This window comes from Neoarius graeffei, chromosome 25, assembly GCF_027579695.1.
Source record: "Neoarius graeffei isolate fNeoGra1 chromosome 25, fNeoGra1.pri, whole genome shotgun sequence".
In the NCBI taxonomy this organism is placed as follows: domain Eukaryota; kingdom Metazoa; phylum Chordata; class Actinopteri; order Siluriformes; family Ariidae; genus Neoarius; species Neoarius graeffei.
The window spans coordinates 2,724,390-2,746,058 of record NC_083593.1 but is presented as its reverse complement, the minus strand read 5'-3'; the positions used below and the strand labels follow the sequence as shown (position 1 = coordinate 2,746,058).

Sequence of the window (21,669 nt, the reverse complement as noted above, 5' to 3'; positions counted from 1 at the left end):
GTGCTCCGGTTTCCCCCACAGTCCAAAGACATGCAGGTTAGGTTAACTGGTGACTCTGAATTGAGCGTAGGTGTGAATGTGAGTGTGAATGGTTGTCTGTCTCTGTGTGTCACCCTGTGATGATCTGGCGACTCGTCCAGGGTGTACCCCGCCTTTCGCCCGTAGTCAGCTGGGATAGGCTCCAGCTCGCCTGCGACCCTGCACAGGATAAGTGGCTACAGATAATGGATGGATGGATTTAAACTTCAGCAAGCAACTAAGCATCTAGACTTATGCAAATGTGTTCTCATGTCACACATTCAAAAACTGCATATATTTATATTATATTAGTGATATCATTCCAAAAAAAGTATTGTTCTAGTTCATCATGCAACATGTCTCCAGGCAGTCATTAACCTTTTTGTAAAAAATTCTCATCTCATAGCTCGATGCAACCACAGTTATTGCCTGGGCCTTTAGAAAATGGGCTTTATGCTGCAGTTTCTAATCATGTTTTAACCCCGCCTGTAATCATTCTGAGCAAATGGACGCTAGATGCAAAAAAAAAAAAAACATCAATAAATGAGCAATTAGCCTGTCAATATGCTGCAATCCCAATCTCAGCAGATACAGAGGAATTGGATTTCTGATTGGATTACTTTGCTTTCCGGTGTTTAGCTATTTTGTGTTACACTCATTTGATTTGTTTTGCTTCAAACCAAGAGCGATTGCAAGATGGTGCAACACGGTATCGATCTAAGGTTCATACCATTGTGCCATCGGTACTTTGTTTACACATAGGTATACAAGTTTCGTCAAGAAGCAATCTGTCAAAGCATTAAGACTCAACTCAATGAACCATCTGCTTCGCTTTTAACTAACAAGGAATACACTCACTGAGGAAATAATTAAAGTCTGAAAATAATGTGGAGGCTGAAAAGAGAATGCCTCTGCTTGGGGAATGTGGATGAAAGCAGACACTACAATAGAGGGTATTCATTAAGAGAGGCCTAGCAGGTTCGAAATCCGTCATTACCATTACAGTGTGTAAATTAGCTTTGAAAAAGCAGAGCAGAGATGAAATAGAGATCGCTCTTAAAATTTACAGCAGAGCTGTGCTTTAAGATCAAGGCGAGGCTCTAAGACTGAAGTACAGGGGAACAGTGTTTGTTTGAGTTGCATATCCTAAAGGACTGGTTTCATTCTGTGATGCTCAGTAGTGCCCTGCTGTGTGAATATTCCTCTGCTTAACCACATCTGTCATCTCATCAGCACTCCTCCAGTTTAGTGTTATAGATTAATTGAATGTCCTCGCCTAAGTAACCTATTCTTGATTCATAGTCTTCCGCGCTAATAAGACAGTCGTTGCTAGTAAATTTTGTATTAAGTTAAGTACATGTTGGGGGAAAATACATTACAATCCAGTTACGAGCTGGGTCTTACTGAGGTTGTAAATAATGGAAACTGTGCTGAGCTGTTGTTTTTTCACACAGCCACCCATACATTCTTAATAAAAAGCCCATTAAGAACTGCCTTATTACCGGTGTTAAATCATTAATTTCTAAAAGCAGCTTATCTTGGACAGCCATTCAAAAGGGTAATAATTAGCAGTTTCCTGGTGGCATTAATGAGGATGAGTCTTTAGAGAAACCCTGAATTTGTTGCATGGGCTAAACTGAAGAATATTATGATATTCTGTGTCAGAGGAAAACAGAACATTTCATGCATTTGAGCTCCGTTATAAACACTCATTCAGTATGGTCTTCTCATAATTTTGAGGATTGAGCTATATCTTGAAAACAAGTATATTTTCTCATCAAATACTTTTGCAGGATAATGAAAATGGAAGTTTTTAGTGGTACCAGGGAATGAAAGCCGTCTTGCCCCAAAATTATTTTACCTGAATTTACTGTTTATAGTGCGTACAAAACACAGATTTTCTGTGTGGAGGATGAGTTTTATCCTGGATTGTGGGATTTTGAAATATCTATTTTTACAAGGCTGTTGATAATCTTTATGCACTACACCCATGTTTATGATTTGACCTATTTTTTCTGCCACTTTATGTTTTCCAGACTAAGGTGCTACCTCCCTGGGACATCATGGACTTCTCAGTGGGATTGTATCTGCTATGGGCATTAGTGTTGAACTTTGGGCGTGGCACACTGGGCGGCATCCTGTACCGTGTGCGTGAAGAGCAGCCGCCAAGCACCCTGATAGGCAGTCTGGCAGCTGATCAGGGCTTACCTGACTCTGGGCATCTGTACAAGTTGGAGGTGGGCACCCCTTACCTGCGGGTGGACGGCAAAACAGGTGAAATATTCACCACTGAGATCCCCATAGACAGAGAGACTCTGAAGGATTGTCGCATGAAAGGAAAGCCATGCTTTCTGGAGTTTGAGGTGTCTGTCACGGATCTCATCCAGAACCAAAGCCCCCGGCTGATTGAGGGACGGATTGAGGTGCTTGACATCAATGATAACACGCCGCAGTTTCCCTCACCCGTGCTCACGCTCTCTGTGCAGGAGAACACTCATATGGGAGCCACTTTCTCCATCCCACTGGCTACTGACAAAGATACAGAGCGTAATGGTGTAGCTGACTACACCCTCTCTGCTGGACCAGAGGCTGTTGCACTCTTTGGCCTACAAGTGGCAGATGACAGGGGTGAGAAATTGCCTCAGCTCATTGTGATGGGAAACCTGGACAGGGAGTTTAAAGACTCCTATGACCTAACCATCAAAGTAGTAGATGGGGGAAGCCCACCTCGCTACAGTAGTGCCTTGCTGAGAGTCGTCGTCACAGATGCCAATGACAACGCACCCAAGTTTGAGAAATCATCCTATGAAGCAGAGGTTTCAGAAAACAGTCCTGTTGGACACTCTGTATTACAGGTGAAAACCTACACAGTACGATTAATCAGTAGATCTCGGCTAGGGAAGAAAAGGAGAGTGGGAGGTGTGTTAATGAGCACTGCTGTTTCAACTCCCCACCCCAACACACACACACACACACACAACTGCCTCCTTTTTTTACTCTGATGCTTTTTATAAACAGACCAACATCTGGTTCACTGAGTTCGCTTACAAGTAGCTTAATTGCTTGAAAAATCTAGTTAATTAGAAGTTAACATTTTAACAGGTATTTTTTATCCTCATAGAGCAACTCTTTGCTTTTTATATGCTTTTTATTTGTTTATAAGTTCAACTGCTGATGTAACAATTTCTTGTCATCTTCTTGTTTTCCAGAGACTTAAATTATTTATCCAAACAGCAAACTGTCTTTTAAATCAGGGGTTTTCAAAGTGTGGGAGAGTCAGCCCCCCTTACAATTTTTGTTGTTGCTATACTTAATGTTCCATTCGTATTTAAAAAAATGGTTGTTGTACACATTTATTTTTTTTCTTTTACACATTTTAAACATCTGTGCTTTTAGAAAAATCTTTTTTTTTACACATTTAAAACATATGAGCTTTATTAAAACATCTGTTTTTACACATTTTAAAACATCTGCTTTTTTAAAACCTCTTTTTTTACACATTTTAAACATCTGTGCCTTTTTAAAACCTCTTTTTTACACATTTTAAACATCTGAGCAATTCCAGCGTTATGGACGTGACACTTGAACTCAAAATGGCAACAAATGACCCAGTGCATGTTTTATTGTCTCCCAGTATTTAAACAGGTGTTGCATATTTTAAGGCTGTACCATACTGGAGAAGTGATAGAACAAGAACAATTCCCATAGTACATCTAGGGCATGCCAGAAAATGCCAATAAAAGATGCGTTATGGATGTGACAGAAAAAGTATCACTTTTCTTGGGTGACTGTACATTTTTATCAAACTCTGTGAAATCGTAAACCTAATGTCGAAATGGAGATATCCATTTGATAGAGGGGTCCAAGGTGAATATTAAAAAAACTTTGTTTAAAATATTTTGTATTTCATGCAGAGTTTCGGAAGGAAAAGTCAGCGTTATGGATGTGACGAAATTCCGTTATGGATGTGATGCGTCTGAAATAGACATGGCATATGTTTAGAAAATCAGCAATTTAACCACCATAACCCTTTGAAAAACTCTCTAAATATCAGCTAAAACTATCAAAGTTCTTAAATAATATTTAGGATGGCTATTGTTTTGCTGTTTTGTGGATTTTAGCATACATTTCTGTGGCTTGTGGCAATAATATAGAATTGTACATGATCAAAGTTGATTTTAGCTTGGGTTTTACATTATAAGAAAGAAAGCCTGACAGTGACATATTAGGTTGGTTACAAATTGGTTCAACTTATTCACATCTGTAAAATACAGGCCTAGGTGATATCTCTGGGAGTGGTTTTGATGTATTACCTGTTGCTTTATTTTTGCATGGTGAGGTTGACATTTACATGGAATTGCCCATCTGTGCTTTTTAAAACCTCTTTTTTTTTACACATTTTAAACATCTGTGCTTTTTTAAAACCTCTTTTTTTTTTACACATTTTAAACATCTGTGCTTTTTAAAACCTCTTTTTTTTTACACATTTTAAACATCTGTGCTTTTTTAAAACCTCTTTTTTACACATTTTAAACATCTGTGCTTTTTAAAACCTCTTTTTTTTACACATTTTAAACATCTGTGCTTTTTAAAACTTCTTTTTTACACATTTCAAACATCTGTGCTTTTTTAAAACCTCTTTTTTTACACATTTTAAACATCTGTGCTTTTTAAAACCTCTTTTTTTACACATTTTAAACATCTGTGCTTTTTTAAAACCTCTTTTTTTACACATTTTAAACATCTGTGCTTTTTAAAACCTCTTTTTTTACACATTTTAAACATCTGTGCTTTTTTAAAACCTCTTTTTTTACACATTTTAAACATCTGTGCTTTTTTTTAAACATCTCATAGCATCGTTAGCTAGCACCTCTTGGCAGACAACACACTGTGGCAGTGGAGCATCTTCAGATCCAGTCCATGAAAATCCAAACTTTAAATAATCGTGGTCATACTTCCTTCTGTTTTTGCTTGGCCCAGACTCTGTCTCCTCACTCACTGTAGCTTTAGGTACTAAAAATCGATCCAGTTTGTCTCTGGCAAAGGCTAGCTGAAGTTCGCTAAATGTCCGCAATAGTAACTTATTCTGGTTTATTTTTCCTCACATTGCACCCCCCCCCCCGAAGAACTCTGGCGCCCCCTAGGGGAGGTGCACCCCACACTTTGAAAAGCCCTGTTTTAAGTTATATTACAAATGAATTTTACAATCAGTATTTTATGCCTTTGAATGGAGCTATTTCACTATTACTTGAGAGTTTTTAGATGATAACATCAAGACATTGAATTCTCAGTAGACTCCTGATTATTTTTGATTACTTACTTGATTACTGATCACTTATTTTTACACTTACAGGTCAAGGCCAATGACTCAGATCTGGGTCCAAATGGCGAAATTGAATACATCATTCATCAAGCCAGTGATCCAGTGCCAAAGCTGCTACAGATTGACCGATCTACGGGCATCATATATGTAAAAGGCCCGTTGGATCGTGAGGAGCTCAACAGCTTGAAATTTCACGTTATTGCACGGGACAGAGGTCCGTCACCTAAAAGCTCAACAACATACATTACTGTTGAGGTAACTGACCAGAATGATAATGCACCAGCTGTGGAGATCCGTGGAATCGGTCTTAGGACCCATAGTGATGGGGTGGCAAATATCTCAGAAGACATGCCAGTGGGCACTGCGGTGGCACTGGTGCAAGTGTCAGATAAGGATGAGGGAGAGAATGCTGTGGTGACATGTGTGGTGGCAGGAGATGTTCCATTCCAGCTCCGACCAGCTGGAGATTCCTCTGTTGATAACAAGAAGAAGTACTTTCTGCAGACCACCACACCTCTGGACTTTGAGCGAGTCAGGGACTATCGGGTGGAGATAGTAGCTGTGGACTCAGGCAACCCAGCTCTGTCCAGCACCAACTCCCTGAAAGTTCAAGTGACTGATATTAATGACAATTCTCCCATATTCTCACCCCCAGTGTTTGAAATAGAGTTTTCTGAAGAGAACCAGCCCGGAGAGAAGGTTCTTGATGTCATTGCCGTAGATGCGGACAGTGGCACCAATGCAGAACTCATCTACAGTATTGTTGCAGACTCCTCGACAAAGGGGCTCTTTGAAATTGACCCAAACACAGGTGAAGTACGAGCGAGGAGCCCACTTGACCGTGAGCACAAAGAACGCTACGAGTTCCGTGTTACAGCAGCCGACAAAGGTGTTCCTAGCCACAGGGGTACTGCTACTGTTGTGATCAAAGTACTGGATAGGAATGATAATGATCCCAAGTTTATGCTTAGTAGCTACAGCTTCTCTGTCTTGGAGAACATGCCACCACTCAGCCCGGTTGGCATGGTGACTGTATTAGATATGGACAAGGGAGAAAATTCCCAAGTGCAACTTTCTGTTGAACCAGATGTTGGAAAGTTTGTAGTACAGAATGGCACAGGAACAATCCTATCAAGTATATCTTTTGACCGGGAGAAAGAAAGCAGCTACAGTTTCCGACTCAAAGCAGTAGATGGAGGAGAACCCCCCAGGTCATCTTATGTTGGTGTGACCATCAATGTACTTGATGAGAATGACAATGCACCAGTTGTTACCAAACCTTCCAATTCATCTTTCACACGTCTGTCTCCCCTGGCTGCACCTGATAGTGTTGTTGAGGTGGTGGAGGCAGAAGACATCGACTCTGGCTCAAATGCTGAGCTGGTGTATAGTATTGCTGGGGGGAACCCCCATGAGCTCTTCTATATATCTCCCTCTGATGGAGAGATCAAACTAACGAAGGAACTGACTCGGAAACATGGAGGTCTGCATCGCTTGGTGGTTAAAGTAAGTGATAGGGGTAAGCCTTCTCGCCATGCCATTGCCTTGGTGCACATTTATGTCAATGAGACCATTTCCAACATCAGCCTAGTGGAGGGTCTAGTGGGACATAGCTTATACACTCCACTGGACACAGACATTGCGGGTGACCCTGACTATGGTCTAGCTGCTCAGAGAAGCAATATCCTCTATGGTAGTTTGGCTGGTGTGGCAGGAGTTGTCACAGTAATCCTCGTGGTCGTCTTCATCAGGCATCGCCTACAGAGAGAAACCAAGAGCGGCTATCAGGCTGGCAAAAAGGAGACCAAGGACTTGTATGCACCCAAACAAGGACCAAAGAGCATTAAGGGTAAAAAGGGAAGAAAGGGAAAGCCTCCCAAATCACCCAAACCTCTTGGAGAAGATGAAGAGGTCAGCCTCCAAAAGAGTCTGAAGTTCAACATTGATGGGGTTAATGACAGCCCAAGGATCCACCTGCCCTTGACCTACCCACCTGGCAGCCCTGACTTGGGCAGGCATTACCGTTCAAATTCACCCTTGCCCTCCATTCAGCTTCAGGCCCAGTCTCCGTCTGCTTCCCAGAAGCATCAGGCTGTCCAGGAGCTCCCTGCCACCAATACCTTCGTAGGAACAGAACGAGATGACAACTCTACTGGCTCTGACCAGTACTCGGATTACAGCTACAAGACCAGTCAGCCAAAATACAGCACAAAATCGGTGAGTGTTTAGAAATGTAATTGTCTGAAGATATCTCCAAAATTGAGATTAGATGACTGTGGTCACATGATAAATAATTCACACTGTATTTATTTCCATTCTTCCCTTTAGGTATTTCACACAATTGGAGCTAGCATGCTAGAAAAATGCATTTAACAGTCAGCTTTTGTAGCACAGGGGGATAGAGGAGTAGTGGTTCTCGCCTAGTGACTGTCGATAGCTTTTTCCTTTGTGTTTATGGTGATACAAAAATAGCTTTAGGTTCTGCTTAGCTGTTGATGCAGTTCAGAGCAAATATGCTAGTGTTGTTCGCAAAATTGGCCAGCTGAATTTGACAGAGAGACAAAACCCCAAACAGGCAATTAGAAAAACTGGAAATAATTCTGCAGTTATTCCACATACATCATACCATCGTACATTTTGTGATCATACAATCATTTCCACGTAGTATTTTCCTGTCATAACAGGTTTAATTTTTGTCTTTTCTGTTTGTTTTTTTATTGATAGGATGTCTAATGTGCATGTTTGTCAGCCTTCCTGCTTTACCCAGAGGGTCAATAATTTGACTGGTACAGATCTGACCTTCTGCCACTCCATGGCCAATTACACTTTTTAGCCGAGTGGCGCAACCCCAACGCCCTAATTTTTTGTAGGAAAATGAATGATGTTTTAAGTATTGGAGTAGAATAATGTGTGTGTGTGTGTTGCTTTGGGGAGTGAGGGGTGGAGAGCCATTAGGTAAATCTTAGTCTCCTGAATGAGCAGGTTATTGTAGGCAGGGGATGTGCATGAGACACAGTTTGAGGATGTGTAGGCTCTGGCTTCATCAGTCCCAGCCCGCTGGTTGGTAACACCAGCAGATGCTTGCTGACAGTCGGGGTGAGTGCTGGCCCTATGGTCTTACTGACTGGAGAGAAGTGTGACCCAGAGCAGCACTGGCACTCTGATGGACAGCATATGGCATGGAAGTGACAATAGACTCCAGCAATGCATACCATGTGTGCCTGCCACTGAGTCTAAAATTGCTTGCATGCTTGCACATCAATAAACAGGACTGACTGGCCTGTATCCTGTACTCACTTAAACATCTGATTATTACCCTGCGGTATGTTTGAATCCGTGGCAGAGCTGAGTGACAGGAGTATAAAAACAGGGACAGATGTTAACTCATGCAATATCTCTCAGCAGATGTGAACTCATGTGAGGGTTCCCTCCCCACATCAGGCTGAACAGATTGACCAAAATAAATATTAAAAATGGAAGGTAAGCAGAGTGACAGATGTGGAGAAATGGGGCTTGGCAGAACCAATGGCAATACACTTGACAGCGCGTCATTGTGGGGTGCGAAGATATGCTCAGGTGTTAGTGTCCATTGAGGCATGCTCACCTCGTCTCAGCAGTGAAGACTGTAAACATAGCAGCCTTGTTTGCTGTGTATCATCAGTGAGGGCAAACCTTGGCGACTGGCTTCACTACCCACCATCCTGCTTCTTAAACGATCATTAAAGGGAGTTTGTTTGTTCGCGAAGGCTGATCCAAAGGTGAAAAAAAACACACTGAATGGCCAATTCACACAGGCATGGGACAGACTTTGTGAAGAGTGATTTGTTTGCAAGGCTGTGTGTGTGTGTGTGTGTGTGTGTGTGTGTGTGTGTGTGTGTGTGTGTGTCAGAGATCAAGGGTTTTTCCTGTGCCTTTTCGTTCCACCATCAAAATGTCTTTGATTTTGTGAAGTTTTCTGAGAAGAATACTTGTACTGCTGGCATTGTTGATGATTTAACCTGGCTTTTTTTTTTTCACACAGCTTTTTAGTGGCCATGTAACATACAGTAGGATGACTCATATATCAGTACAGGCTTCACAGTCCACTTTTCCCATCATATATTTTAATGTGTAAATGAATATTTAATGAAAGCAAGAAAACCTGCACTTTCCCACATTAAGCCATGCGTCTTTTATCAAACTTCCTACACCAGTATGAATAAGTAGACTCAGGAATAAAGCAGGGATCCCAGACGTCCGCTATTTAGCGGAATTCCGCTATTTTCTAGCGAAAGTGTTTTTTTTTTTTAAATCTCTTGTATATCCATTAAAAATATGTTTAAGTAAAATGACCAGCAGAACACGTTCTGATTTGGTTTGCTTGTTTAGCGATGTTTTCGTCGGCTTCGTTTGTTCTCGTTGACATTCGGGAACACTCGGAAGTTAAATTGATGTAAATACCGCGAGCAGTGTTGCTAGATTGCGCGGTTCTCCGCCCAGTTGGGGGGTTTCAAGTGCATTTTGGCGGGTTTTGATGGGCTGGAAAACGTCAGGAGTATCTGGCAACACTGACCGCGAGACTGTACATGACAGAACAAGAAAACAATACGGCTGCGCCCATTTGCTAGAAAACATGTTTTAACTCCGTTCGTGCTTTTGTTTCTAATGCGTTGAACTTAATTCAGAGCACTGCAGGAACATCAGAAAAGCAGAAGGAAAGATCAGAGAAACAAAAGCAGAGAAAACTAGAGGAAAGATAGAATGCACTCCAGAAAAGAGCATTACATTCCTCTGCAGTGAAACCTTTCAAAAAGAGAGGTTTAAATCAGATATCTCCAGTATTTGCTGTACATATGTCTATATCTAATATTACTGAATCATCGATTTCTGCTCATATTCATGATTTTTGAAAAATGAATGTGGCTTATATTAGACTAGTTTTGACATTAACTTGAAACAAAAAAAATAAACAAATGAGATGAACTATGGATACTATTGTTATAACAAAATCAGTGGAATATTTAGGCAAGTATATTCTTCAAAGCTACATTTTCGTCTCATCTCATCTCATTATCTCTAGCCGCTTTATCCTGTTCTACAGGGTCGCAGGCAAGCTGGAGCCTATCCCAGCTGACTACGGGCGAAAGGCGGGGTACACCCTGGACAAGTCGCCAGGTCATCACAGGGCTGACACATAGACACAGACAACCATTCACACTCACATTCACACCTACGCTCAATTTAGAGTCACCAGTTAACCTAACCTGCATGTCTTTGGACTGTGGGGGAAACCGGAGCACCCGGAGGAAACCCACGCGGACACGGGGAGAACATGCAAACTCCGCACAGAAAGGCCCTTGCCAGCCCCGGGGCTCGAACCCAGGACCTTCTTACTGTGAGGCGACAGCGCTAACCACTACACCACCGTGCCGCCCCTACATTTTCGTCTAATTTTTATAATTTTTTTTGCCACTTATGTCATTGATTACAAAATATGGCATCAAATAGATACACATTATGGTTAAATTCTGTTGCTTTTCTATGTTAAATCTATGTAAAAAATGTGTTCTATAGCATCTTTAAATGTTAAAATCTCAACAGCTTCAGGCAGCCCCCTTGACCCCTGTTGATAGTTTCTCATCTCATCTCATTATCTGTAGCCGCTTTATCCTGTTCTACAGGGTCGCAGGCGAGCTGGAGCCTATCCCAGCTGACTACGGGCGAAAGGCGGGGTTCACCCTGGACAAGTCGCCAGGTCATCACAGGGCTGACACATAGACACAGACAACCATTCACACTCACATTCACACCTACGCTCAATTTAGAGTCACCAGTTAACCTAACCTGCATGTCTTTGGACTGTGGGGGAAACCGGAGCACCCGGAGGAAACCCACACGGACACGGGGAGAACATGCAAACTCCGCACAGAAAGGCCCTCGCCGGCCACGGGGCTCGAACCCGGACCTTCTTGCTGTGAGGCGACAGCGCTAACCACTAGCCTACACCACCGTGCCGCCCGGTGATAGTTTCTTACATTCCTCTATTTTTTTCAATTACTGCTGGGATCCCTGATAAAGGGAAGAAATAGTTTTGGTCAGTTCTATTTAAACACTCAGTTCCACGATACACCAATTCGGACACAGTGCGTTTTTAATGATGCCTTCCTCTTCCTTTGAGGATAGTCTGAGACACTGTCTCACAGAGATCGAGAAAGCATTTCAAGTTATTTTTAAGTGTTAATAATAAGAGCTTGTGAAGCCATAAATCTGCGCTTAAATTAAATCCGCACAATTAAAACCCCTTCTTACACCTAGATAGCATGGTGTTGTGGCCATGATTCATCTCTCCACAACTTCAGATTCAATTGGTTTCACAGGATTGGGAAGCAGGGATGCGGGAGGGATTTTGGGGCAGGCTTTAATTAATGGAACACATCGCTTAACCTTCCTCACCCAGCATGAACTCCAGCAGCTAGAGTGTCAGGAGATTACTCCCCAAACCTCCTCTGTCAGCCTGCTGTGACCATCCAGTGCTGCTCCACGGGAGGAAAGCAAGCAAAGGCAGCTAATAATTTTTCTCTTATATTTGCTACAGCTGAAAAAATGTCATGAAGCTCAGCCATGCTACACACAGCTTCTACGCTATCATCCTTTCCGTCTCAATATCTACCACTTGTGCCTCGTATTAACTCTCTGTGGCATGTGAGGCTGTAAGATTGGAAGATCTGTCGTCAAAAGGTTATGAGTTTCTGGAGAGTATTCTCCTTTTCACCCCTCAGTGTCTTGCACTGTTTAAGCGATTCTCTGTGTGGCTTTCTCTTGAGTAAATTATTTCCACCGTATTGGGAATCCAGCCTGCCTCGAGTTGAGTATCAGCCTGGTCATAGAGGAAAGGAACTAATGCCATAAAATACACTGCAGTGTTCTCTGAGCCTCTCCTACTTGCTCTCTTCTCCACACAATTTTGGCTTTTTTGCAGTCAGCCTTGAGACCTGTCGCAGAATACCCTGTTTTTGAGCATCTGTTCTCCCTGGCTCCAGCTGGCAGTTATTCATAACAGAATGCACTTGTAAACCCTTCAAACCTGGTATCCACCTTTTCAAATTCTGATCCCTGGTGAATCCATCCCATAATGCCCTCAGCCTGCTGCTCATTAGACCACAATACTTGCATCCCTTGCACACGGAGGGGGGGCAACCCACCGTCAGAGCCACTGGCCTCCCAGACTCAGACAGGGAGAGATCAAGACCGTCTGTTGCTTGCAACAAAGATGTAAGCAAGCAATTATAAGCAAATATGTTTGGAATAAATTGCAGCTGAGACATTTAACACTTAGAGAAATTAAGCCACTAATGAGGAATTCCATTGTTCGGTACACGTACATGCAGTGCCTTATGTGAATGCACTTATCAACACGGCAAGGACTAATATGGTGAGAAATGTAAAGAGCTTATTACGTATTGGTGTTTGTTGAGGACCTCTCTACATTGTCTCTTAGAAAAGATCTAGTCTTTGCAGGCACCAATCGACTGGTCTGCACTGACACTTTGAAATCGATTGCCCTGGACAAGTGCTCAGGGATTTAGTGCATTGGACAGACATATTCCAAATGAGTGATTTTGTCCAGAGCATTTGTGGAAATAAGACAGTAGAACGACTCAAGGCAGAACCTGTCGATTTCTCTTAGCACTATCTTATATGAATCAACTTACTTTCTGGCCTGTATCCAACTCAGTACATTCATATCAAGGAGTCTTGCCAGAGCACTTCATAACCTCCCACCACAGTGATGGGTCTCTATTGGAAATAAACGAGGCCAAAAGGCTGGTTTTCAGTCTAGGTTAATCGATTTTCATGTTCCTGACAAGCACGTTGGGATTGCCCAGTAGAACTTTCACAAGAGCAATGGATAATCTTCCTCTCCAAAGTATCTCTTTCTGAAACTGCATGTTGGAGTGGTGGAAATGATTTGAGCAAGACCTTGTGCTCTCCATGGCCTTTGTGAACAAGGTGGAGATTTTGATCTCACATCCCCGTTATTACCTGCTAAGACAGATTCCAACTCCTGCTGAGGAGATACTTAAAGAGCTGAACAGGCCTGGACTGAAGATCGAGGATGGGATCCCTGATGTTGTTGCAGAAATGGGTGGAACAGTACACAGTGGTAGTGTGCAGATGTGAGACTAATGATGATGTAGGCACAGATGAGAATGACAATAATAACAGTGATTATGTTAATATCCAAGGGCTCACAGTCAGTTTCATTTCTTCCTAAATATATTTATTCATGCAACACAAGAAACTTGATTTGTTTAAACTCAGTTTCAGAAGGATTTTTTTTTTTAATTTAACATTATGTGCCCAGGTTTTTAATATCTCCACAGTTCCAAAGATCTAAATCTCTCACCACATCAAATGACCAATGTGTATGGAGAACAGGAAATAATCCATGATGAGTGGAATCGTGAATGTGAATGAGCTTTAACCAGGTTATGCATGACGGGATCTGTGAGCAGTCTGAGGTCAGGTTCACACTTTTGTGTAAAAATAAATACAATACAAACTTTCAGGTGAATCTTTGAGGACGCTCAGCTCCCTGATGGTGTTGCCTTTAGCTTAGCCGATTTATCACCACACACACACCATGCTCCTTACCTTCCGCCAGCCAGATTAGTGCTTTTATCAATAAGCAGCTTACTGCCAAAGCAAGCTTCAATATTTCCTTTCGTAGCAAGCTATGGTATTTCCTTTCCTTCACCTGAATGTGAGTTTCTCTGTGTCTCTGTGGTGTCTGTTTGGTCCCTATGCTCTCTTTCCCTCCTTCTCTCTAGCCATCTCTTACTCTTTTTTTCCCTTTAGCATGTTTTGTCTGTTTTACTCTCCAAATACGTCCCTGTTGTGTTTTAGATCAACAGAATTAAATCCTATCTTTTCAGTGTGAAAGAAGATCAACTTTCCATGATGCAAATGCCCCGTCATTGCACTTGCACGTTAACTGGGATAAGCTTTTACTCATTCCGTGTGTTGCCATGGTGAGCCAGAACAGTGAGATCTGTTCTAGCTGTTGTTACATTTCATAACATGATTAAAAATGAAAATGTCATAAATAAAGCAAATAACTGATCTTTTCCAGTCTGACACTTGCCCTTAGCTTGATTTGTTTTCACTTCTCTAAAATGACTACAAGACTTGACAGAAGGCTGGGTTCTTGATTTCTGCAGTACTTTACAAAGGATAGTTTGTCATTTGAAGAAGAAAATCCTTAATAAATGCCAGATGTTCTAGGTTTTCACAATGCTGTCAGCTGTAACACGTCTTTCAGGAAGCGAAGTCTGTTTCTCACATGCGTGCATGTTAGTGTTGAGATTTTATCTGTGGGTCAGGTGCAAGAGAGAGGTAAAGAAAGCCAGGCAACAAAGATCCCTCAGGCATCTCACCCCATTAGAGCAGCAGAGAGCTGCACACAATCCATTAAGCTCCATTAGGAAAGTATACAATCACATGGACACCTCTAAGGCCATGCACCAAAGGCAGTGTGCTGTTACACATACAATCCAGGTTCATTATTCAAATTCTTCATTCATAAATAATGCAGATTACAAGCTACTAAGGGAAAACACTTCATGTCGTGCATATAACATTTGGGTCTAGATTAGCCTTAGGGCTGAATCTGCAATTCAGCATTGTATTAAAGGCATTATGTGAGCAGGGTATTTTATTAGCTGATAATTTTTGCATGTTAGTGCATTGTACGTGTTACATTTGTAAATGTCAAAGACTATTGAAGAGCACATAGGGTTTCCATCCACGTTATGCAAAAAATGAATGCACCCTCCCCTCATCCGTTGATCCATTGAGCTATTAGTAATTCAATCACACATCGCAACCCCAGGAACCAAATAAGCAGGAAAGCAAAAGAGAAATCGATCTTTGAAAAAGCCATCTTCAGAGGCCTGTCAATCACCCGTTTGTCTGCTCAGAGTCTGTCTCATCAGCATTGAGATGTCAACCAATGGACTCCGCTGTAGACTTCACCAAAGGAGGAATCCAGACGAAATGCAAACTAGCACCATCTCCAAGGGAGCTGACTTCCTGGATTAAAGATCTACCAGCAAAATTCTGATTGCTCTCTATGTTTAAACAGCTTGAACTGCATATTAGAAGGGCAGTCATGGTTAGAGGCAGAGATGTTAAATATCAAATGGTGCAAATGATTCCAGTCTCTGACATGTGCGAGAACATTAATTTCCACATGTCCCACTTGGGAGAATAATCCACTTACCAAAACCCTAACAAAGAAAAACACAGAGAAGTGAACACTTGTGAAGTGTGCTGTTGCATAATTCTCTCTCCATGGCCGCCTGTGCTGGCTGACATGAACAATGATCATTATTTCTCTCTGTTCATCCTACTGGGGGCTCAGGATATTAGAATATTTCATGAATATTGAACCTTTTATTTCTCATGGATTGCTGCAGGAAGATGTGCTCTGCTGTTTCATATTGGCGCTTAATTGCACAAGTCTTTAAAAAATGGGTTGAAGGACGTCTCTCACAATGTGAAATGTTCTGATGTGTCAACTTGCATTTGCAGGCAGGGACATGGAGTTCAATGCAGTCACGGCCCAGAGATGAAATCGAGCTTTTGGATGAGTTTAGAAGAAAATGGCTAATGGAATCGGGATATAGAAGTGTTTAGATCTAAAGCCCTATTCAGATTGGATTAGTTTTGCACACAGAGGTAAAGCAATGCATTTATTTGGGATTTTAGACCGAGACTGAGTGTTCACACGTCTGGAAAGAATATGCCATATTTTGCCTTCTGACAAGTCGGAGTAAAATAATTCTTACTTTTTCTTAAGTATGAAACATTCTGATCCAGCATTCTGAACCAGGTTTTGACCAAGTTTCAAAAGACGAGCAAGAAAATATAGATAATGTTTAAATGGACTTTTGGTATCCTGGCATAGGTATGGACTACATATGTAGTATAGCTTACGCTGTTGATCAAGATCAGCTGACACACTCCCGACGACAAGCATCACATGAGTATCAGAAGTTACGTATTACGCATGGAGGATTGTGTACATCGCGTAAATTATATAATTACATTGAGTGTAACATGGGAATCAGACATAATCCTGACACAAGTTGTCTGGCAACATGATTTAACATACATTTTCAGAAATAAATAGTACTTAAGGCGAAGTTTTAACTGTAAAGTATGCCAGTCTTGGGTGGGTGGGACAACAGTAGCATTTTGTGTGAAAAAAAAAAGAGAAAAAATTCAAAGTCCCTTCCATGCCAGGATCTGGTCTTCCCAGGCAGTCTCCTGTCCCAGCACTAACCAGCTCTTTGAGGCGTCTGGGTGCAGCACCGATCTCCGTTTCTATAGCCCTTGGCCTATATGGCTAGGGTTACGGTGGGGGGCAGGTCCTCTGGTAACCATGAGAGTTTGACTTCTCTACTCACATCTGTATTGCAGCGTGCCTTGCCAGATGGTACCATTTTTATGCTGGTCTTTGGTATGACCCGACCGCAAGTAGAACTCACGATCTCCCGGTTGAGAGGCGGACACACTAACCACTAGACCAACTCGTGGTAGCATTTTATATATGCAACGTTATATTTGTTTCTCTGTGTGTGTGTTTGTATAAGTTGATGTGGGGGATATTCCTTCCAACATTGATTCCGGAACCTTCCTCCCACCATATGTTAAAATAATCTCTCGTGTTGGATGACATGGTTGAACTTGATCCATGGTCGATATTTTCCACCATGTTGGAATCCCTTGTCTGACAGGCAACAGAGAGAGAGAGAGATTAACCCACACTGCTCTGAGTTTTGGATGCTGTGAGTAGTCTGACCAAAGAACAGAGATGATTCAATATCAGAAGCATGCTTCAACAAAGAAGAGTGGTGGATAAAGCCCCAGTGCTAGTCATCGGTCTAAAAGCACTTGTCTGGATGATGAAACCCAATTAAAGTGCATTAAAACAAGCAAGGAGACCGGATAAATAGTCGGAGAAGCAACGGGAGCAGACAAGCACGTGGAGGTAGTCATGTTCTCATCTGCTCGAATTGAATTTGAATTAACTGACAATTTGTTTGAGTCTTGCTTGTAGTGAACCTAATCAACACGAATCTGCTCCCAAGGCCTCACCAACAATCTGCTGTCTTTTTTCATGATTACCTGCCTGATTTCATGATTGTGTAACTCTCAAACATCTTGTAAAAAGATTTTTAACATTGAATACAATAAAACATGCATGCAACTATTCAAACTCAATCAACAATACGCCATTACTGTATTTACGTGGTGTCTTTGCCCTGCTGTCAGGGTTCAGTTTTACGATTGAATTAGCAAATACACAGCATCCATGCTAATGGCATAAGGACATGAAAGCCATATACAGTATACATTTAAACTGTCAATCAATAATTTGGGTAACAGGTTGGTGACCTCATTACTTAAGATCATTAAAAATAAAGAATAAAACAATGAGACGTTTTCTTTTTCTCCTTAGCTTCAGGAAATTTGCATGTTATGATTTCCTGGTTTCATGCAAAGTAATACAATTACTGAAGTATTTAAGAAGTTACTTTACATTTCAAGGTAAAGTGTAGTTAGAGCTGTAATAATGCTGTTTTCCAAGTGCTGTATGTTTTTATACACTTTCTACAGTGGTGCTTGAAAGTTTGTGAACACTTTAGAATTTTCTATATTTCTGCATAAATATGACCTAAAACATCATCAGATTTTCACACAAGTCCTAAAAGTAGATAAAGAGAACCCAGTTAAACAAATGAGACAAAAATATTATACTTGGTCATTTATTTATTGAGGAAAATGATCCAATATTACATATCTGTGAGTGGCAAAAGTATGTGAACCATTGCCTTCAGTATCTGGTGTGACTCCCTTGTGCAGCAATAACTGCAACTAAACGTTTGCGGTAACTGTTGATCAGTCCTGCACACCGGCTTGGAGGAATTTTAGCCCGTTCCTCCGTACAGAACAGCTTCAACTCTGGGATGTTGGTGGGTTTCCTCACATGAACTGCTCGCTTCAGGTCCTTCCACAACATTTCCATTGGATTAAGGTCAGGACTTTGACTTGGCCATTCCAAAACATTACCTTTATTCTTCTTTAACCATTCTTTGGTAGAACGACTTGTGTGCTTAGGGTCGTTGTCTTGCTGCATAACCCACCTTCTCTTGAGATTCAGTTCATGGACAGATGTCCTGACATTTTCCTTTAGAATTCGCTGGTATAATTCAGAATTCATTGTTCCATCAATGATGGCAAGCCGTCCTGGCCCAGATGCAGCAAAACAGGCCCAAACCATGATACTACCACCACCATGTTTCACAGATGGGATAAGGTTCTTATGCTGGAATGCAGTGTTTTCCTTTCTCCAAACATAACGCTTCTCATTTAAACCAGAAACTTCTATTTTGGTCTCATCCGTCCACAAAACATTTTTCCAATAACCTTCTGGCTTGTCCATGTGATCTTTAGCAAACTGCAGATGAGCAGCAATGTTCTTTTTGGAGAGCAGTGGCTTTCTCCTTGCATCCCTGCCATGCACATCATTGTTGTTCAGTGTTCTCCTGATGGTGGACTCATGAACATTAACATTAGCCCATGTGAGAGAGGCCTTCAGTTGCTTAGACGTTACCCTGGGGTCCTTTGTGACCTCGCCGACTATTACACACCTTGCTCTTGGAGTGATCTTTGTTGGTTGACCACTCCTGGGGAGGGTAACAATGGTCTTGAATTTCCTCCATTTGTACACAATCTGTCTGACTGTGGATTGGTGGAGTCCAAACTCTTTAGAGATGGTTTTGTAACCTTTTCCAGCCTGATGAGCATCAACAACGCTTTTTCTGAGGTCCCCAGAAATCTCCTTTGTTCGTGCCATGATACACTTCCACAAACATGTGTTGTGAAGATCAGACTTTGATAGATCCCTGTTCTTTAAATAAAACAGCGTGCCCACTCACACCTGATTGTCATCCCATTGATTGAAAACACCTGACTCTAATTTCACCTTCAAATTAACTGCTAATCCTAGAGGTTCACATACTTTTGCCACTCACAGATATGTAATATTGGATCATTTTCCTCAATAAATAAATGACCAAGTATAATATTTTGTCTCATTTGTTTCACTGGGTTCTCTTTATCTACTTTTAGGACTTGTGTGAAAATCTGATGATGTTTTAGGTCATATTTATGCAGAAATATAGAAAATTCTAAAGGGTTCACAAACTTTCAAGCACCACTGTATGTTATTTACATGCACATGAGTTATTGAAGGACACTTTGCATGTGTCTAAAATGTCCTTTCCCTCAAATAGATAAATAATCGGTAATACGAATACATCGTGCCATGTGTATAAACCTAATTGTGCTGGCGAGCAGATGCCCTTTTCCAGATTCACTTACATGGCTTGCAGTTTACTCATTATCCATTATGTGGTTGGATACCCAGAAGAATTCAGGTTAATTATCTAGCTGAAGGAAATGCAATGTTGTCCCCAGTCAGGGCTGAACCTGTGACCTCAGGCCTACCTACTGCCTCCCTCAGGATCTGTAAAACGAATCAGAGCGAGATGGAGAGTGTTTGAGCGACAGAGAGAGTTATAGCAAGAGCCTGAAAGAGAAAGAAAGAGAGAAAGCGTGAGTCAGTGAGAGACTGTGAGAGCACGTCTACTGCAGGAGATATACTCAACCATTCATTATCCATTTGGCGCTCAGGTTGGACACTGGGCCAGTAAACAAGTTTGTGCAGTTTTGCCTGTAATGCACTGAGGAGTGCTACGTCAGCGTCCGAACACCTCTCAGCATCCTGTATAGGGGATGTATAGAGAGAAAAACTGAGAATTATTTCTTTAATTTATTTCCTATCTCATGAATGTTGCAGTGAAAAATTCCACATGCAGTGCGTACCTGTCATCCTGTTGTCATTTTGCTCTCTGACAAACAAAATCATTTACTTTTACAAATTTAGCCTGAAAGCAATGAATAAACGCCACTTCCACACAAGCGTAAATGCAGCCAGCATGCTGAATCAGACGTGCAGCTGCATACTACAGATGGAGGACAGCTTCCTGTGCTCTCTGTACGAATTCTGTGGAGTTTTGTGCGCCGCCCTCCAGAGGGGTTTCTCGGGCCGTGCTCCGTCCTCGTGGTTATAAGCGAAATGCGAACCAATTTGACAGTGACAGATGAACTGCTCCAGCTCTTCTCCAACCGCCAATGCCCATCCCTCATCCACCTGCAATTCTCCGCTGTCCTCGTCTCCTCTCCTGCTCTGTCTCGTTGCCCACACTAATGTTTCTCCTGTCCACTAGTTTTGCATTTCTCTCGGCTCAGCATGTCCTGAAGTGGAAGACCCCAAGGCGGGGTCTCGATTCCTGCCTTCCACCCATGCCAGACATTTATTTCAGAAATTAAGCCTGCGCTCCCTTCTTCTCTAGTGTGCCCGAGTTCCAAACTTGAAATGCTTTACCTATCTGCATGCATGGCGGTCGCCTCAGGGGCCATCAGAACTGCTATTATTTTTCAATCTACTGGTTACAGTCCAGTGACTGTGAAGCAGGGGGAAATGACTGTTTTTGGAGGGTTGATGACAGCGACGGAGGAAAGGGGGAAAGGGTGTTTTTTTTTCCTTGTGTGAGTGTGATTACTGGTGGGTTTTAATGATCATCCTGTTCCTGTAATAGACTTTCTTTGCTTGAGTGTTGAAATGAAATGCCAGGCTGTGAAGACAATTAATTGCTTGGCTACCTCTGTTTCTGCTTTCACTCTCCCCTCTCTTTCTCACTCTTTCCATCTCGCTATCTGTCTTTCTCTCTTTCCATCTCTCTCTGCCAGTTCCCCCTCTACCCCCCATGCTTTTTTCCCTTTTTTTCTGAAGCTTGGCCCTTCAGACTGATAAGGGAGGTGAGCAGCGGGCTTGCCCTGCTGCTCAGTGAGCCTGTCTATCTTCCGCTTTCCACTCTCACCACGGTTATGCTAATGCCATGGCCCCACTCTGTCAAATCCTCTCCACCACCTCACACTCAGAGGCGTACACCAAGCAGTGCTGCACACCTTCGGTCCACAGTGACCAGCACAACAGTATTACAGTATGACCGTTTAACGATCCAATGCCCAATATCAAAGCAAAACACAACAGTGTACCCGAAAGAGCAATTAATGTTGAATTGCTTCTTACATCACACAGAATCGAGAATAATATTGATTGTTTTCCTTGGGGAAGACAGAAAGCAATCAGTAATACCTTAATGTAACCTGAAGTGTAATCAGAGAGCCCTTGGATGTAGACTGCTGAGTTCTTA

General features: G+C 42.0%; 1 protein-coding gene across 2 annotated transcripts in view; it reads left to right on the top strand.

Moving 5' to 3' along the window:
• pcdh1a (protocadherin 1a) overlaps positions 1-21,669 on the top strand; it is a 116,614-nt gene that overhangs the window by 6,821 nt on the left and 88,124 nt on the right. The window contains exons 2-4 of one of the 2 annotated variants that reach the window (XM_060909631.1): positions 2,055-2,873; positions 5,372-7,558; positions 7,670-7,806. In XM_060909631.1, the coding sequence (XP_060765614.1) occupies positions 2,082-2,873; positions 5,372-7,558; positions 7,670-7,714 (3,024 nt within the window). In that variant the 5' untranslated portion in view covers positions 2,055-2,081 and the 3' untranslated portion in view covers positions 7,715-7,806. Of the gene's footprint in view, positions 1-2,054; positions 2,874-5,371; positions 7,559-7,669; positions 7,807-21,669 lie in introns of those variants that run through there. The other variant, XM_060909630.1, reaches the window with a different exon arrangement.